We start from the raw sequence: 16,381 nt of genomic DNA, 5'->3' as shown, positions 1-16,381 counted from the left end.
ACACATACACACATGCTTTTTCTCAAAAATTGTGGAGGTTTTTTCCATATCAATGAATACACATATGTGATCATTCATTATGATGATTACGACCAATCCCCTAGGTATTTCTTGTTTACAATTTTTCACAATATAAATGACACTTCAGTAAACGGGGGTTACTCTTTTCCACTTCCAATCCATTATCCACATACCCTTAGAATAAAATCCAAATCCCTTTCCTTGGTTTAAAAGGGCCTGTATGGTCGAAATGGTACCTGTCCCTCTGCTATCTGTTCTACTCTCCCCTTACCCACCATGTTCAAGCATTGTGTTCCTCAAACACGTTGTGTTATATTTTGCCTCAGGCTTTCGCACATGTTCTCTTCACTGCTTGGAAAGCTCTTCATCCACAGGATTCTCACATGGCTACTTTTTAATTGTTTGTCTCTCCTTAAATGACACTTCCCTAGAGAGGTCTTCTCTGCCATCTTATCTAATGCACATTACCCATTCTCTTGTTCTTGTGAATAGTTCCTTACAAATAACTTGGAACCATTTTTTAAATTGGCTTTCTTGGTTTTTGTCTGTATTCTCCACCAGAACATAAGCTCCACAAGATCAGTGACTGTTTCTTTCATGAACATAAGTTCATAATCAAGCATATAGGGGGCACTAGCAAAGTATCTGTTGCATGAATGAATAAGTGAACAGAGGAACAAATGAATTGATGAGTACATGTTGATGTATTACATGACAGATTTTCTCCTCAGAATAAGCTTCTAGAAATAGAGTTTCTAGATAAAGGGGAATTCACATTTTCTATTTTATATAAATTTTGCCAAGTATTATTCATCCATAAACAAGAAAGAAGTCCTGACATTTGTGGTAACATGTGTGAACCTTGAGGGCATTATGCTAAACAAAATAAGTCAGACAGAGAAAGACAAATACTATATGATCTCACTTACATGTAGAATCTAGAAAAAACCCAAAAACCAAAAACCTGAACTCATAGATACAGATAACAAACTGGTGGTTGCCAGAGGCGGGGGGTGAGGGATGGGTGACATGGGTAGAGATGACCAAAAAGGTACAAACTTTGTTATAAAATATATATAAGTCCTGAGAATGTAATGTACAGTATGATGCCTGTAGTTAATACTAAGGGTAGATCTTAAAAGTTCTCATCGCAAGAAAAAAAAGTGCAACATGTGTGGTGATGAATGTTAACTAAGTTTATCATGGGAATTATTTCACAAAATATATATATATATATAGCAAATCATTATGCTGTACACCTAAAATTAAATCTCAATTTTTTAATGCAGAAGTGTATACATATTGCCTAACTCTTCTACGAAAAGTATGGAGCACTTGAGTAACATGGTAGGGATGTTTAATTTTCCTCCCCACATCCTTGACAATACTTGATACCAATATATTAGGAAAAGAAATAACTTATCAAAATTTAAATTTTAGTTGCTGAATGCTAATGAGGCTGAACGTCTTTTTATATGTTTGTTGGCTATCGATTTTTTAAATTACCTGTTCATTTCTTTGCTTTTTTCCCATTGGAATGCATATCTTGTTTATTGATATATAAAGACATTTTATATACTAGAAATAATAATCTTATTTCTTGTTAACAATGTTATCAATGTTTTACCCAATTTTTTTTGTTACTAAGCCTTATTTATGGTGGTATCCTTTTCTTTTATATAGATTTTAATTTTGTATATGTCAGTGCTTCTTTTATTTCTGGCATTCATATCATGATTAAATACAACCATAATTTTACAAAAATATTCCCTCATAATTTTTCCAGTTCTTTATGATTTCATATTTTATGTTTAGGTTTTTGAACTATCTAAAATTTATTATGGCATAAAGAGTGAAGTAGAGAGCTATAAAATGCTAGTTGTCCCATTAAACCTAAAAAAATCAACTGTTCCTTCATTAATTTCTAATTCCACGCATATTCTTGATTCTTTTTCTGGCTTCTCTCTCCTTTTTTCATTTTAAAGAAATACGGATTTTCTCAATGATATTTGAGTGCAACAAATTTCATCTTTATAGAAACCCACGGCATGGTTCCAAGCAATGAGGGCCATGTCTTGATCTTTCTCTGGTGATTAGTGCCATTTGATCCTTTAGTTAAAAATGTTGCTGTCAAATGGATCTTCTGCCATCAGAAGGCCCCTTGGGGCTCCGGGAAGTCTATTTCCAAATACAGGTTCTGCCACAGAAACCCTCGTCTCTGCTGTCAGAGATAAAATACTTAAGAGTCTAGTGTCCCAGGCATCCTCCACTCACCCACCCATCCATAGAGCCGTAAGAGGAACACACATTTCTGCTCCTTGAGGAAAACTCCAATCATCCCTTTCTCAGTTTAGGCTAACCTATATCTCTCTCTCCCTTGGTTAGGCCATTTCTACTTCTTGCAAGGCAGAAATTCCTTTTCTCCACTTTGGATAATCTAGCTTTACTATCTTTCAATAGTCAAAATGTTAGCACCTTTTTTTTTTTCCCAGAAGTGTAGCATAGAGTGTGTAAGAGTAGGCTCAAACGTGTATACTCACAATGCTGGTCTCTGCTTCCTGAACTAATAATAGGAAAAGTAGCAGCTTTCTTCTTCTCAACAACAAAAACAAATTGAATTAGCTCAATTACACAATGATCACATCCATCTATTTAAAAATTATTTTAATCACTTTGTTTTAATATCTGTTGTAGTAACTAACACCTCACCATTTCCTAAGTGTTCCTGCTATTCTTGTATGTTTATACTTCCAGACAACGTTAGATTATATATATGTATAGATTATATATAGAGAGAGATTATATATATAGAGATATATATATATATATCTCCAAAGGCCCGGAATCATTTCCTCACAATGTGTCACAGCAACTCTGGATTTAAGAGTTCCAAAATTGACATCATATTCAATTCCCCTTCATCATTGTACTGATTCATTCAACAAATCTCTGCTGAGCACTTAATATTAGTCTTAGACACTTTGCTAAGTTCTGAGGCTACAACCAAAAGCAAGAGAGTCCTTTCTTGCCAGGAACTTACACTTGATAGGGAAAAAAATGAATAATTCAACAGAGACTGATGAGTATTTTAACAGAAAAGTTGAAGGAATATACTGTTGGGTAATCTAACCTAATCCATAGTCAAGAAAACTGTCCTAAAGAAAGTGGTATTGTTACACGAGCTCTAAAAGGGGAAAATGGTTATCTGAATTGGAGAGAAGGATACAAGAACTTGTCCAAGATAAAGGGAACACTATTTACAAAAGCCCAACGCTAAAGAGAACATTTCAGAATAGAGTTTATTCCAGGGAATAGACTGGTTGGAAAACAGGATGCAAGGCAGAGTGGCCAAAGATTATGCTAGAAATGCAAAGGCCAAAAAAAAAAGCCTGATAGCCATGTTTGGATGCTTTATCCAAGGGCAATAGGAAGCCATTGAAGCTTTTAAGTAGTAGAGTGCTATGACCAGTAATTTTGAGAGATAACCCTGACTGTAGAGTGTAGAATGAACTTGAGGAAGGAGAATAGGTATGGAGAAAGATCAGGGAAAGAAAGGCAATTCAAGAGCCTGTTGTGGTAGTCTAGGAAAGAAAGTGGCCTCAATTTGTGTAATGGCAATGGGAGTTGAGAGAAGCACATGGATCCAAGTGACATTTACAACACTTGGTGTTCTTTGGATATAGAAGGTGACAGTCTCTCAATACCTTCCAGGTTACTGTTTTGGAAAATTGAATGGTGGTGCCATGTTTACCGAACAGTGAAGTTCTAGTAGGGACCAGGTCTTGGAGGGGAAGATAAAGAGATCCATGGAAATGTGGAATTTGATGTAACTATAAGATATATAAATGGAGATGTTGAATGAGTAACTGAATATATGGATCTAAAGTTCAGAAAGAAGGCACAGGTTTTAAAACCACTAAGACAGTATGTGAAGCCATGACATTAAAGGAAAGAGCCTACAGGGATGGGGTAAAATAAGAAGGGAGGGAAATTAAGCCTAGGACCTAGCTAAGCATAGCAACATTTAAGGGGTGAACAAAAAGGAAAATGAGTTGTAAAGAAGACCAAAAAGAGGTACCCAGAAGGATAGGAAGAATATAAGGATTCTGTTCACGTGGAAACAAAAAGAAGGGAGTGATTTGAGGAGAGAGTGGTTAAAAGCACCAATGTTGGTGAAAGAGCAAGTAAGAAAGGCCTGAAAAGTTCCCTTTTAAGTGGCCTTACTGTTTCAGTGAGGTAGAGGGAGGTCAGTGATTTTGAGTAATAGCAAGTGAAGAAATGGTGAAGTGCAAGAAGGATGAGGCCAGAGAGTTAGGGTGCATGCTAAAGCAACCAAAAGGTGACTTAAAAAAAAAGATCATAGAAAGTGCAAATTATTTGTTGGCTGAGGGCAGCCTGCCTTTCGGTTTTTGTAAAACAAACTACATCCACTCAAAAGGCCAATGCCCAACTCAAAGTTTCCGTCATGTGGTCCTATCGTTTGACTTTCCTGTTTCTGCTGAGATTTTAGTGGTAGCCCACCTTCACATGCCACCTGAACCCTGGTGTGGAGCACGGTCCTTCCTTTGGACTTTCCACGGCACTCTTCCAAAACATGTGTATGTATGGAAACTTCACGTCAGGTTTGGGAAGATGAAAGTGGTAAAACTGTAGAAACACAGAGCAAAATCCTAAAAAATATGTACTCAGTATTTACGTTCTTGGATGTCTTTTTGCCACCTGGTCTCTGGAATTTTCAATGGCTGTTTTTCTCCTCAGCTTCCAGCCTCCCACTGTCTCATTAGTCCCTTGATTCATTCTCTCACTGCCTCCTCTCTCGGCTTTCATGCCTAAATTCTGAACTTCCTATGCCAAATGGAGTTCTTGGTACTTACCTATTTCTTTCAGCATGGAGTCTTTAGGCCTCACCTTCCTATAAAAAGATGATCTAAATAAAATAAGTCTTTCTCTAAGAATTCCAATGACATCTGTTGAAATTGTAACTTTTTTAAAAAAGATTTTTTAATTTTTTATTTATGAGAGAGAAAGAGAGAGTGTGCATGTGTGAGTGGGGAGAGGGGCAGGGGAAGAGAGCACTGAGCTGGGAGCCCTACACAGGTCTCAATACCAGGACCCTGAGATCATGACTTGCTATGAAGGCAGCTGCTTAACCAACTGAGCCACGTGGGTGCCCCAGCTAAAAAACTTTTAAATTCAGGAGTACCCAGTTGGGTTCAGTTGGTAGAGCAGGTGACTCTTGATCTCAGGGTTGTGAGTTCAAGCCCCACATTGGGTGTAGAGATTACTTAAAATCTTGAAAAAAACTCTTAAATTCAGTCTGTGCCCTTGTCAAGCTGCCTGGCGTTGCCATTCCCCCTTTGCTGGTCCCGCACAGTTCTTGCTCACAGGTTTCGCAAATGTTAACTCCTACAAGCCCCAGGCCCCACCGTACCCATCCCATTTTTCAGCAAGTTTAACTAGTGTCTCTCTCCCATTGTACTAACAGTATAACACTTACCCAGCCTGGCTTCTAGGACTGATACTTGTATAGCTATACTCTATTCTATTTTGCATCTCAAAAGTGCCTTTCACATAATAGGCACTCAATACATGCTGAAGTGAACTTGACGAGCACACAGGGTAAGAACACCATTTTCAGCTCCTAATCAGATGGCTAACATGACAAGAGCTTCTGAGGGCAGCAGAATCCACGGGTGTACAAGTAGGGACACATTCATTCAGTTAAACTTTATTAATTTCTCAGGGATGCACCAATCACCTAGGAGTCTTTTCATCCTCCTCCACTCGGCTGTGCATTAGCCCATTTCCTGCGTTGTCCGGGCAGGGTCTCTAAAGAGGGTTTTCAATCTTCTCTATTTCCCATCCTATCAATCCCTGTTATTTGGTGGGAAAGAGATGGAAAGTGTAAGAACCCCCAAATCTCACTTTCTATTTTCAATCAGCCAAGTGGCGGAAAGCATGGGAGTCCATAAGTTCTGGTGCAGGTGGGGATAGTTGTCCACAGAGTCGCTATGAATGGGCTGGGCACCCCCCCAATACTGTAACCATGGCTGCTTCCAGTAGCGCAGTCTCACAAGGACTAAAGCCAGGGCAGAGTCACAATATATACTGTGCACAGTAATATTCTTGGCAGGAGGGACAAAGAAGTGGTGGCAGAGCGAAGGCACCCAGGAGTGGAAAGGACAATATTCCAGGAAGGCGGAGTACCTAAATGTACAGTCACTCATGTGATAAAAAATAGATCAGTTAAGATTCTAGACAGAGTAAGACAGCTATGCACTTTCCATGAATGATATAACGTAAGAAGTGATGGCAATGATAATGGTGATCCCCTCTATGGAAATGAAGAAGTGGATTTGACCAAGGCTATGTAGCTACTATGTACTGGGCTGGAATTCAAATCCAAAAAGTAGGACTTCATGGCTATGATCTTAACTCTAGTTTCTATTACCTCATGTATTATGTGGGGTTGAATTAAGAAGTGGTGAATTTTTTATAATTACGGAGGAAACTGACACAGCAAAGGGTTCGCCACCTGGCCTCCCAACCACAGAGAGGCTGGTTAGAAATTCACTTGGATACCTTTCTCAAGTTGGGGCATCTCTGCAATGAACTGGGTGAGGACAATTACGTGCTCACCCAAAAGTCTGGCTCTTCTCTGGTTCACATCTATAATTTGTGGCCTGTGGTGTATGCAATTAGAGACAACGCGAAAGTGCCTGGGTTGCAAGCATCGTCCCAGATAGCAAAAATGTGGCAGCCAGGGCCGGTAGGAGGTGGTCCTTCCCACGAGAGGCAGGGATGACCATCTGGCTGAATGTTCAGTGTTACAAGAACCCTGCATCTCAAGCAAACTATCCTGTGCCCCACTCGTGAGGGTAACACTGACTGAGGATCACCCACTGTGTTCTCTAGAGGACACAAGACAGAAGACTGGAGGCCTTACAGAGCCGGGAGACACGGCCGGTCACTGCACAGCAGCGTTTCCAGCTGGGGTACAGGTAACATTGTAGTTATGTTTCTATCACTAATTTGCTTTGCAATTCTACTTATTTTATGCGTTAAAAGACATTATGTGAAGGGGGTCCAGAAATTTCACTGGGCTGCGAGACAGATCCAAGGCACAGGAAAGCTTAACCATGCCTGGCAAGAGAGAAGACAGCTTTCTAAACAGAGGAGCCAGGGATTAAAGCACCAAGCTGTAACCACCAGCAAGGACAAACTTTCCTTTTCAGAGAAGTCATAATCCACGGAACAGCCGAACGCCATTATCATAATACAACTCCCATGAAGAGTGGGCGTTGCTGGTGATGGGAAGCTAGAGACCGCGTGAGACACTGGTTAACTGATGTTGACCACCCTAAGACAAAGTTAGCACAAAAATCCCCATCTCATGTGCTCCGATCAGTCAGAGATTACACCATTATACATGTGACACAAGTAGTTATTCTGAATTGAAACACTCCTAAAAATTTTATCTTGTGTGACTGGGTTTCCTGAAGGTTTTCAAAATAATTACTTAATTCTTCCACATAAGGAAATTAAAAACAACATAGGCCAGACAGTCTGCAGAGTTTCCTTCTAGGAGAGTGGAGCATACTAATTCCAATATATGAAAAGAAAACAGAAGAAAATATGAACTGATATGTCTTAATCCTTATCCAAAATGGTATAAGATAGTAGAACTTGGCTAAATCAAATGAAAAATAATCCAAAGATAATTCACATTTTTCTTGGAAATCCATTTTAATACTGTACTAATGCTGAGTGTGTCTGATATTTTCAGGTTTAATTTCATATCAGATTTACACACGTGTACACGCAAACATACACATTCAAAACCCTATTTATCAGAAGGAATCATGAAGGATAATGTCTACCTTTCCTCAGTAATTTTGCTTGACTCATGCTTTAAGATTAAAGTAAGCAATTACATACAACATCTGGGCTCCAAAATAATAAATTTAGATTGTGAATGAAGTCAGAGACACAAATAACAAAGACAAGCACAGATTGGTCAATTTACGAGTCTAGTATTTAAAATATGACATTCCTGATAGTGTCAATTTAAACTGGGTGCACAATGAGAAAATGCATTTCAATTCAAAACACAAACTATTTTTATAAATTGGAAATAAGTCAGAAATACTCAGGGCTATTCTGAAAGGTTGAAAGGGCCAGTGTGTTTACCTCTCGCCCTCCCATGTGGATGGAGGTCCTGTGTGTCTTCCGAGCCCTTGTGGACACCAGATGGATATTTTATAACATCCGGTTCATGTTCTAAGTTTCAGTGTTTTAAGAATTAGGTTTGCCTTGGCTGAAAGTAAACTGAATATTTTTTTATATTCCACCAATATTTTCTTCAGTAATGATTGGTTTAGTAGCACTTCATGAATGTTTTCAGATGCTTTGTTGCCAAAAATGTATAACCTTTATGTAAAACCAAAGTATGCATTTTTGAAATGTTTTAATAAAAAATCTTCCTAACTTTCCCAGTGTTGTTAGAGGATCAATTAGAGGAGATAGGCATATTTCAAATGATTTTAATTTGATGTTTTTCTTTTCTTAAACTGTGAATAGCCATCCCACAAAAAGTAGGGGGAAAAAAAGAGTCACCGAATCCCAACAAAAACTTCCCAGATGGTCTCAGAGAGGTGATACGGGAGGTGAGTGTTTTGAGTTTTTAAAACCTTTGGTTTCCATATTGATGTTGCCCAGGTAAGAAACTGAAAAGGGGTTAGGCAAAGAGAATAGCACAAATTTGCCTACTAGGAATTTTATAAATGTTGAATCTTTAATCTCACCAATTTTGATCAGGTTCATGATTGAGTAGTGAAAGGATCTAAAGAGCTTTCTGAAAGTTACAACAGGGGGCAAATGTAAAATATTAAGGTGACAACCGTCATAGATTACAGGCCACAAGAAGCCATGTGCAAATTATATAAAGCCCTTCTATATCTTGATCATTTTCTTTGAAAAGATGGTTCCAGTTAATCTTTAAAAGAATGAAATAAAATGCAATCAATAATGTGCCACTAATAGGTAACAGTGTAAATATTAGAGTATAGTTAATAATTTAACAACCTAATAAAAGTCATCCTTAAAAAAACCCAACATATTTCAAAATAATTTTAAGTTGATACTTGGAAATATGATTTGATTTTAAGGTTATAATAAACTCAGAAAATATATAATTCAAAATACTTTTTAGTTTTATTAACAAGTTGTGGGTAGCTTTTTCAATTGAGAGCTTGAGATTTTATCATTCTTCTTCAGTTACAAAAAAAGTAGTGTAATTGAAATTCAGTCTGCAAATAATTCATCCAGAACCTTCAAGTTTTTTTTTCATATTTTGTGTTTGAGAATTCAAATGCTACTCTAGTAAATGAGGACAGAAAGATGTTTTATATGCATATTTGACGAAAATACTATAGTTATGTAAAATCACACAAGAACACACCAAATCATTTTTTCTGAGGTTTAATTTTAACTAATGAATTTTAGATGATGAATGTAATGTCAATCCAAATCTTTGCTTATCTGCAATGCACAAGCTATTTTTTGTAACTTGTAGGTGAAATAGATTCTTTTCACCATGGCAACGTTTTCTCCCTTGTTTATGGTCTTTCTTTTTCTTTTCTTTTCTTTTTTTTTTTTGTAGTGAGTCCTTTTTCTTCAACAGTTTAATAAGTCACTTCTGGTTTGGCTAAAGAGCAATCCTAGCACAATAATGTTTCAACTTGCAAGGAAGAACGCCCTTATTGAGTTGATAGAACTCCACCAGCTGGATTAGATCTGTAAATCTCGTGTGGCCATCATCCAGGGTGTGGAACAGTTCACCATCATCTTCCACCTATTGGAAGGAAAACAACAAACTGGTAAGAAGGACAAAAACCCACAAGGACAATCGTTCTCTATCACATACCGTGTCTTCATACACTAAAATGGACAAGTGGATGAAACTAAAGATAGTGAAAAAAAAAAAAAAAACCTTATGATGTGTTCACTTTTTTTCTATAACTTCACTTGTATACAGAAGAAATATCAGCTGACCCTAGGATCCACAGGGGGCTCTACTTTCTATACCTCAAATTCTCCCAACGTTCTGTAGTTAGAATAGTATGACTATTGTGAATCAACAGTGAGAAATCTGCACTATTCAGTGTAAAAGTAAACAAAAGATTTTAATGGTCCCACAGAAATTAATTTCCGTATCTGAATGTTGTCTATTTAACAGCTTCAATTAGTATATTAGAAACAAATATTCACGTAACTTCTACCCATAAATTGATTCTGAAGCAATCAAACATGTTAAGGGGATGACAGCTTCTTCTTCTTTTTTTTTTTCTGGCAGTGAGGTCTTGTGACATTAAACAACTCATATTCACCCAGGGACATTATTTACATACTCAGTGAAGTTGGTAAGATACTTCATATGGACTTTGGATAATTCCAAAAAGAGGCCATTCAAAAGGAAACACTAGCAAGGTAGCAATCTTATGTAAAACTTCCCTGAAAGTAGACGGAATCTCTATGCCACACTACCTGGTTCTGATACACAGATCACATGCATACACACATGCACACACACACACACACAGAGCATCAGCAGAAGCAACAAAAATCCCAAAGCCAAGTTGTGCCACCCAGAAACAGAATTACAGAAATTTTTGAAAAGTGCTCAGAATAGTTTAAATGTTTTCCGGTTCTGCAGCACCTGGGTATCTATCCATAATGATTAAAAACAAAACTAAGAAAACAAAAAAACATGTTTGAGATAAGAAAGGAGGAAGGGTTTGAAAATAATGGTTTTTAAAGAACTGCCAGTAGAATTCAGAAAGAATCTTTAGTGGCCTTTTAACAATAGGTGGCATGGGGTCTATACAATATTGGTAAATCATATTTCATGGAAAAAGGGAAATTTAATTTTTACAATTCCTGTATTTCTTATATTAATTCAGGCTCATAAAACCATTTCTGCCAAACTTAAGTCTAGTCAAAGCACAAGCTCCCCAGTTATATTTAATAAAAGATCCAAAGAAAACCAAAGTTTCCAAAAGCTTATGCATTAAGATCATCTCTAATATACGAATGTGAAATTACAAATTACTTACTGGTATAATTTGAAAATGCTTTATTTTTTGTCCATGACTCATTGACAGTACGAAAGTTTTGGGGTTACTCTGACTATCCCGTACCAAGAAAACTCTAAAGAGAGAGAAGGAATTTCAATATGTTTCTATATTTACTCATGTATTTCATAAAAATATAGCATGTAACAAATCCAGGAAATATATTTATAAATGTAGCCAAGAGTTTTCCTTTACTGTGTATTCAATGATGGGATTATCCAATGTGGTAAACAATATGGTATAACATAATCTTATACTAGAAAACTGTCATCAGTGCTAATTTCACTTTAAATACACAACCTGTTTGTCAGATTGTTCACTCACAATAAGCAATATAGTGCTGTGCTGACATCAATAATTAGTGTTATGTTCTTTTTCCATTGGAGAATTGGGTATTCACATGTAACACGTGTGTGCAGAGAATGGGGCATTAGCATATTATTACTTTAACTTCTGGGTTATGTTAGTCCCTGAAAAGAGAAAATTATTTAGAACGAAATCATTTTAAACCCCTCTTCAACACTAATCTCCCTTTATTTTCCGACTCTGGTTCCTATGTTACATATACATCGGAAAGTGAGAAATGAATATATTCTAAAAAATCAATCCGAAATCATCTATTAAATGTTTGAGTACAGTGCTTTAAGTAAAAGAAACACCCAAACAACACATATTTTAATCTTGAAGAATGCAGCAGAAAAGCCTCTATAATGTCAGGCTAGCAAAATCTAAGACATGGCCTAATGGCCTAAGAGAAAAACGCTGCCAGGCGTGGATTCTTATTTACTGGCAATACAGTGCAAAACCAGCTTCGTGTTAATTGTTGGCAAACAGATTGTGCAAACAATCCCCTCTGGTGACTCCAATACTAATCTCACTGTGCCTGGGCATGGAATTTGAGCCATCACAGATGTCGTATGAGATTATCCATTTCATTTGTACTGTGTGAGATTCCTACATTACATCACTGGGAGATGGGACAAAAGGGAGGTTCACTCATAAAGCAAGCTGTAATTCCTTCTCCATTCCCAAGCGGATCACCACTACCATCTAGTGGACTGCCTGGCATCATCACATCTTTCCAAAGGATTCTGCACCAACCCCCACCCCAATTTTTTATTAAAAAATTAAAAAAATAAAGATATTACCCTTCTTTTTGCAATTATTTCATTCAACTTATAAAAACTAGGCTCTGAAAATAGGGAAATTATAATCCTCCAAAACATTTTAATGATTCTTCATGATTTATTTCTCTTCTTGGTCTCATCAGATTGTAATTGTGCTGATTGTTGAAATTTACATCTAAAGAGACTGTGCTCCACATAGAGAAGTATATTAAAATCTCTTATTTAGAGTCTAGTGAATGCTGACTTGCTATTAATAATCGTCCATGTGAAGATGCATTTTTATCCAAATGTCAGTATTAAATCACCTTGAAATCTTGCCATCATCTTAAGCCAACCCTTGAAGATAAAAGACCCCATCACCACTTGTTTAAATTGATGCTGGTTTCATTTCTCATCCAAACCTCAATACAACCTCCTTGATTTGCAGTGCATTTGAAAAGGGAATTTAGCCAGTATTCCAGGAAGTACTTGAAATACCGAGTCATTTGAGAAAAAGAAAACCCTTCAGATTGTAAATATTTTGTAATACAATTTACATTTCTCTTGTATCTCCCGTGGTACCCCACTAAAAGATGACATGAGAAACACTCAAGAAGTACTCTTTTCATAGATTTACACTATTTTAAGCTGTGAAAATTTAGAGAAAATAGGGACGTAAACAGAGAGAAAAAAAATAAAACAAGCAGTCAAAATATATAAAAAAGAGTGTTTTAACTGAATACACTCTGCATCAAACTTAAAACTATATGGAACATGTAAGATTATGTCATGACACAAACCTTACTCTGGAATCATATGTTGTTGACACCTCAAAACAAGTTCAGTTTTAACTGAGATACTAGTAAGCACAGAATGGGTAATATTAGTAATTATTAGTTAACAGCAGAGCATCCTATTCAGTTATCTGTTCGTTTATGCACCAGTACTAAGCACACACGATGTAACGGGTATTATATAGATATGGCTAGGATATGATGGTAACCTCTAGAACAAAGTCACTTCTGTTTTACGATAAGCTGAAGTAAAAACTATGTGTATTAAGTAATTACCGATTCTAAGAGAAATCAAAATCACAACCATTCAAAATCAAACTTACCCATCCACAAGTCCTTGCTGAATAATCAATCGCTGAGCTTCATCTCTAGAAATTTTGTGGTGAAACCATGGCTGGGACCGGTGGATGGCTGAAGAAGTAAAATGGAGGAATACAGAGCTTTGTTTGAAATCCTCCCAATTTAATCACATATACTTTCTACCAGAGCTACCCAGTCACCTCACCCAAGTGCCCATCCATCCAGACATGCAGTCCCCGTGAATAGGCACAAACGTACCCATGTTTGTGGCCGAGCTCTGGGAAGAGGCAGTTGGGCTACCGTGGGTGGCCAGGCGTAAACATCCTTTTTTCTGTGCAAAGAAAGGGGAAACAAATTTCAACTTTTGGGGTGAGATAAACTCAAATCATAAATATTGTGAAGAATGTGAAGCTATTTGTACCCTCCAAGCGAGTCCTTCTTCAACAGCGACTGAAAGAGCTTCCGTGGGATTTTCTATAACTCTGCTTTTCTGTCCTGAGAAGTCCATTGCTACGAGAGAATTCTCTGATATACTTCTCTGGGGGGAAAAAAAACACACGTTTTTTACCATGAAAATATCTTTGAATGTTCTCTCTCTCAATGTTTTGCTGGCAATACATTTCCACTCTAGAATGTGATTCCAAAGGTGGCTGGTAGGAAATTTAAAAAGTCACAAGTGCATATTTAAGATAAAAAGGGTGCTATGAAATATTTTGGTTAAATAAGTTACACAATTATTTGTTAAGGTCACTGAATTAAGTGGTTGAGTAAAGAGATTAAAAGCTTTCAGAGTTAGCATGTCTTTCTCTTAAAAGAACCCTATCTCTTCATATTCTCTGGTAAAATGGGAAAACACCAATTTAGAAAGGAGTAACTCTTCCTGTGGCTAAAAGACCCACCACTTCTGAACTAATCTCTATTATGATTTGAGATTCACCCATTATCATTTAAATGTCAACCCTATCTACTGACAAAGCAGCTCTTTTATAAGATTCAAAATAGACAAAAGCTGTAACTTAGATTGACTTACATCACTTCTTGAGAAAGAAAGAGTACTCATATTGTATAATGGAACAAACTACAATATGTATTTTAAAACTGTATCACATCAATGTTCATCTTACTTAGAAAATAAAATTTAGCGGTGCCGGGCTGGCTCAGTCCGTTGAGCTCTGACTCTTGATTTTGGCTCAGGTCATGATCTCAGGGTCCTGGGATGGGGCCCCGTGATGGGCTCCACACTCAGTGGGGAGTCTGCTTGAGGATTCTCCCCTCTCCCCCAGCTCATGCCCATGCACATGTGCTAGCATCCTCTCTCTCCCTCTCAAATAAATAAATACATCTTTAAAAGAAGAAAAGAAAATTTAGTGAAATAATGACTCTACTAATTCCATAATATTAAAATTTCTATGATTTACTTATATGAATATATTTTCATCTGGTGAGGATGCACATGGAAAACGGAGAGCTGCAAAAATAAATCTGACTGACAAAAAAAGAACTGATATAGAAGGAAGACAACGCCAAGCAAACCTAATTTAAACAAATAATACAGTCTTCCTTTGGCATTACTTTTTGTCTTCATATTCTCTGAAGGGGAATATGTCCAAACCTGGACTTTAGTTTTACTTTTTGATTGTTTAGGGCTCTACTTTGCAACCATCTTTTTTAAAAAGAGTGCCATTCCCAGTCATGCATCCTAAAAAAAAAGACAATTATCAAATCTCCAGTCAAGAGTCTCAGTCAGTTTGTAAGAAGTAACACTCCCCCAAAGGAAAAAACATTCAAAACCAGCAATGGACAATGTTTAACGCTTACTCCCCACTCATTAACAGAGGAGCGAAACCAAGAATGGAGTTCTAATGGTAAAGGAAGAGCTGGTGTGCCCCTGGAGATTCGTGGCTTAAGACCATTTCATATCTCTCCACATGGATTCAGACCTTCCTAGCTTGGTCTAAAAGACTAGTCAAATGTATGCTTAAAAGAACACCTCGTCCACGCAAAAAATTGGGGGGCTCACTTATCACTGCGTCATACATCCTATGTCATTAGCATTTGCTATCTCCTCTTTAAACCCTGCTGTAGTGGCCCACAGTCTTATTACGGTTCATCTGTATTTCCAGAGATCCGGCAGGCAATCTTTCATTTGTTACAGGAGCCTTTGTAACAGACAGCTGCTCTTTCCAGAAAGATGCTGTCCTTGTAATCTCTATCCGCTGTCACACCTTCGTTTGCCCTTCTCCCCACGTGATCTTCTGTGCGGGGCTGGAGACTAGTCAGAAACACTGCTGCTTTGCGGACACTAATGAAAAGCCCTCACCTGTCCAAACCACAGAGTAACTAATCTCAATCATAATGATAGCTTTGTCCTTATAAGATCTCTACTTCACATGCCAAGATGGGCGTCGTAATCACAAGGTCCTGATAACATAAAGATACTGTTAGGAAAGAAAAATTAACATAACTGGTTGTTTTTGTTTGCCTACTATACAACAGGATAGAACGTAAAACGAGGTCCCATGTTCCATAATTACTTGACATTAGTAGGGAGTCTACAATACAAATAAATATTTTCATTTGCTACATTAACTACATCAGGGAAAACACAGGAATATACCAAATGGCTCCTACTGAATAGCAGGTGGTGGATGAAAAATTAATAGTTTACCTTTGGTGGACAAAGAAATAGAAGTGAAGCGGAATCTGACTTGAACTCAAAAGGTCATTTTCAGCTCAATTTCTTTCACATAAGAAAGCAGTGTTGATAACATTCAGAATCAGTGTATTTCTCAAATATTGGTCCCTTTTTCTAGCTCTTTCTTCCGGTGGAATGAACAGGGCAAGCCCTGGAAAAGGGTCCATGATTTTAATGACATCCCCCATTTTAATGACATCTTTGTTTTTTCAAGAAAGAAGGGGCCTGGGTGCACCCTGGATTCTCCAGGCCACACTCTGAGATCAGATCCAGTCACTCCTAGCGAGCTTTGGACACGAAATGTTTTTCAGGTAGTGTAGGCTGGTGGCGACG

At 37.4% G+C, this 16,381-nt stretch overlaps 1 protein-coding gene across 3 annotated transcripts in view; it reads right to left on the bottom strand.

Annotated features, from left to right (window-relative positions):
* Positions 1-9,646: 9,646 nt before the first annotated feature.
* GRB14 (growth factor receptor bound protein 14) overlaps positions 9,647-16,381 on the bottom strand; it is a 112,099-nt gene continuing 105,364 nt past the window's right edge. For all 3 annotated transcript variants that reach the window (XM_032409246.1, XM_032409247.1, XM_032409249.1), the window contains 5 exons: positions 13,775-13,891; positions 13,612-13,684; positions 13,377-13,464; positions 11,136-11,229; positions 9,647-9,874 (listed from right to left, as the gene is read on the bottom strand). In XM_032409246.1, the coding sequence (XP_032265137.1) occupies positions 9,728-9,874; positions 11,136-11,229; positions 13,377-13,464; positions 13,612-13,684; positions 13,775-13,891 (519 nt within the window). In that variant the 3' untranslated portion in view covers positions 9,647-9,727. The remainder of the gene's footprint in view (positions 9,875-11,135; positions 11,230-13,376; positions 13,465-13,611; positions 13,685-13,774; positions 13,892-16,381) is intronic.

The sequence above is a fragment of the Phoca vitulina genome, unplaced genomic scaffold (genome assembly GCF_004348235.1).
Source record: "Phoca vitulina isolate PV1807 unplaced genomic scaffold, GSC_HSeal_1.0 scaffold1, whole genome shotgun sequence".
Lineage (NCBI taxonomy): Eukaryota > Metazoa > Chordata > Mammalia > Carnivora > Phocidae > Phoca > Phoca vitulina.
This window is presented reverse-complemented; position numbering and strand designations above follow the sequence as displayed.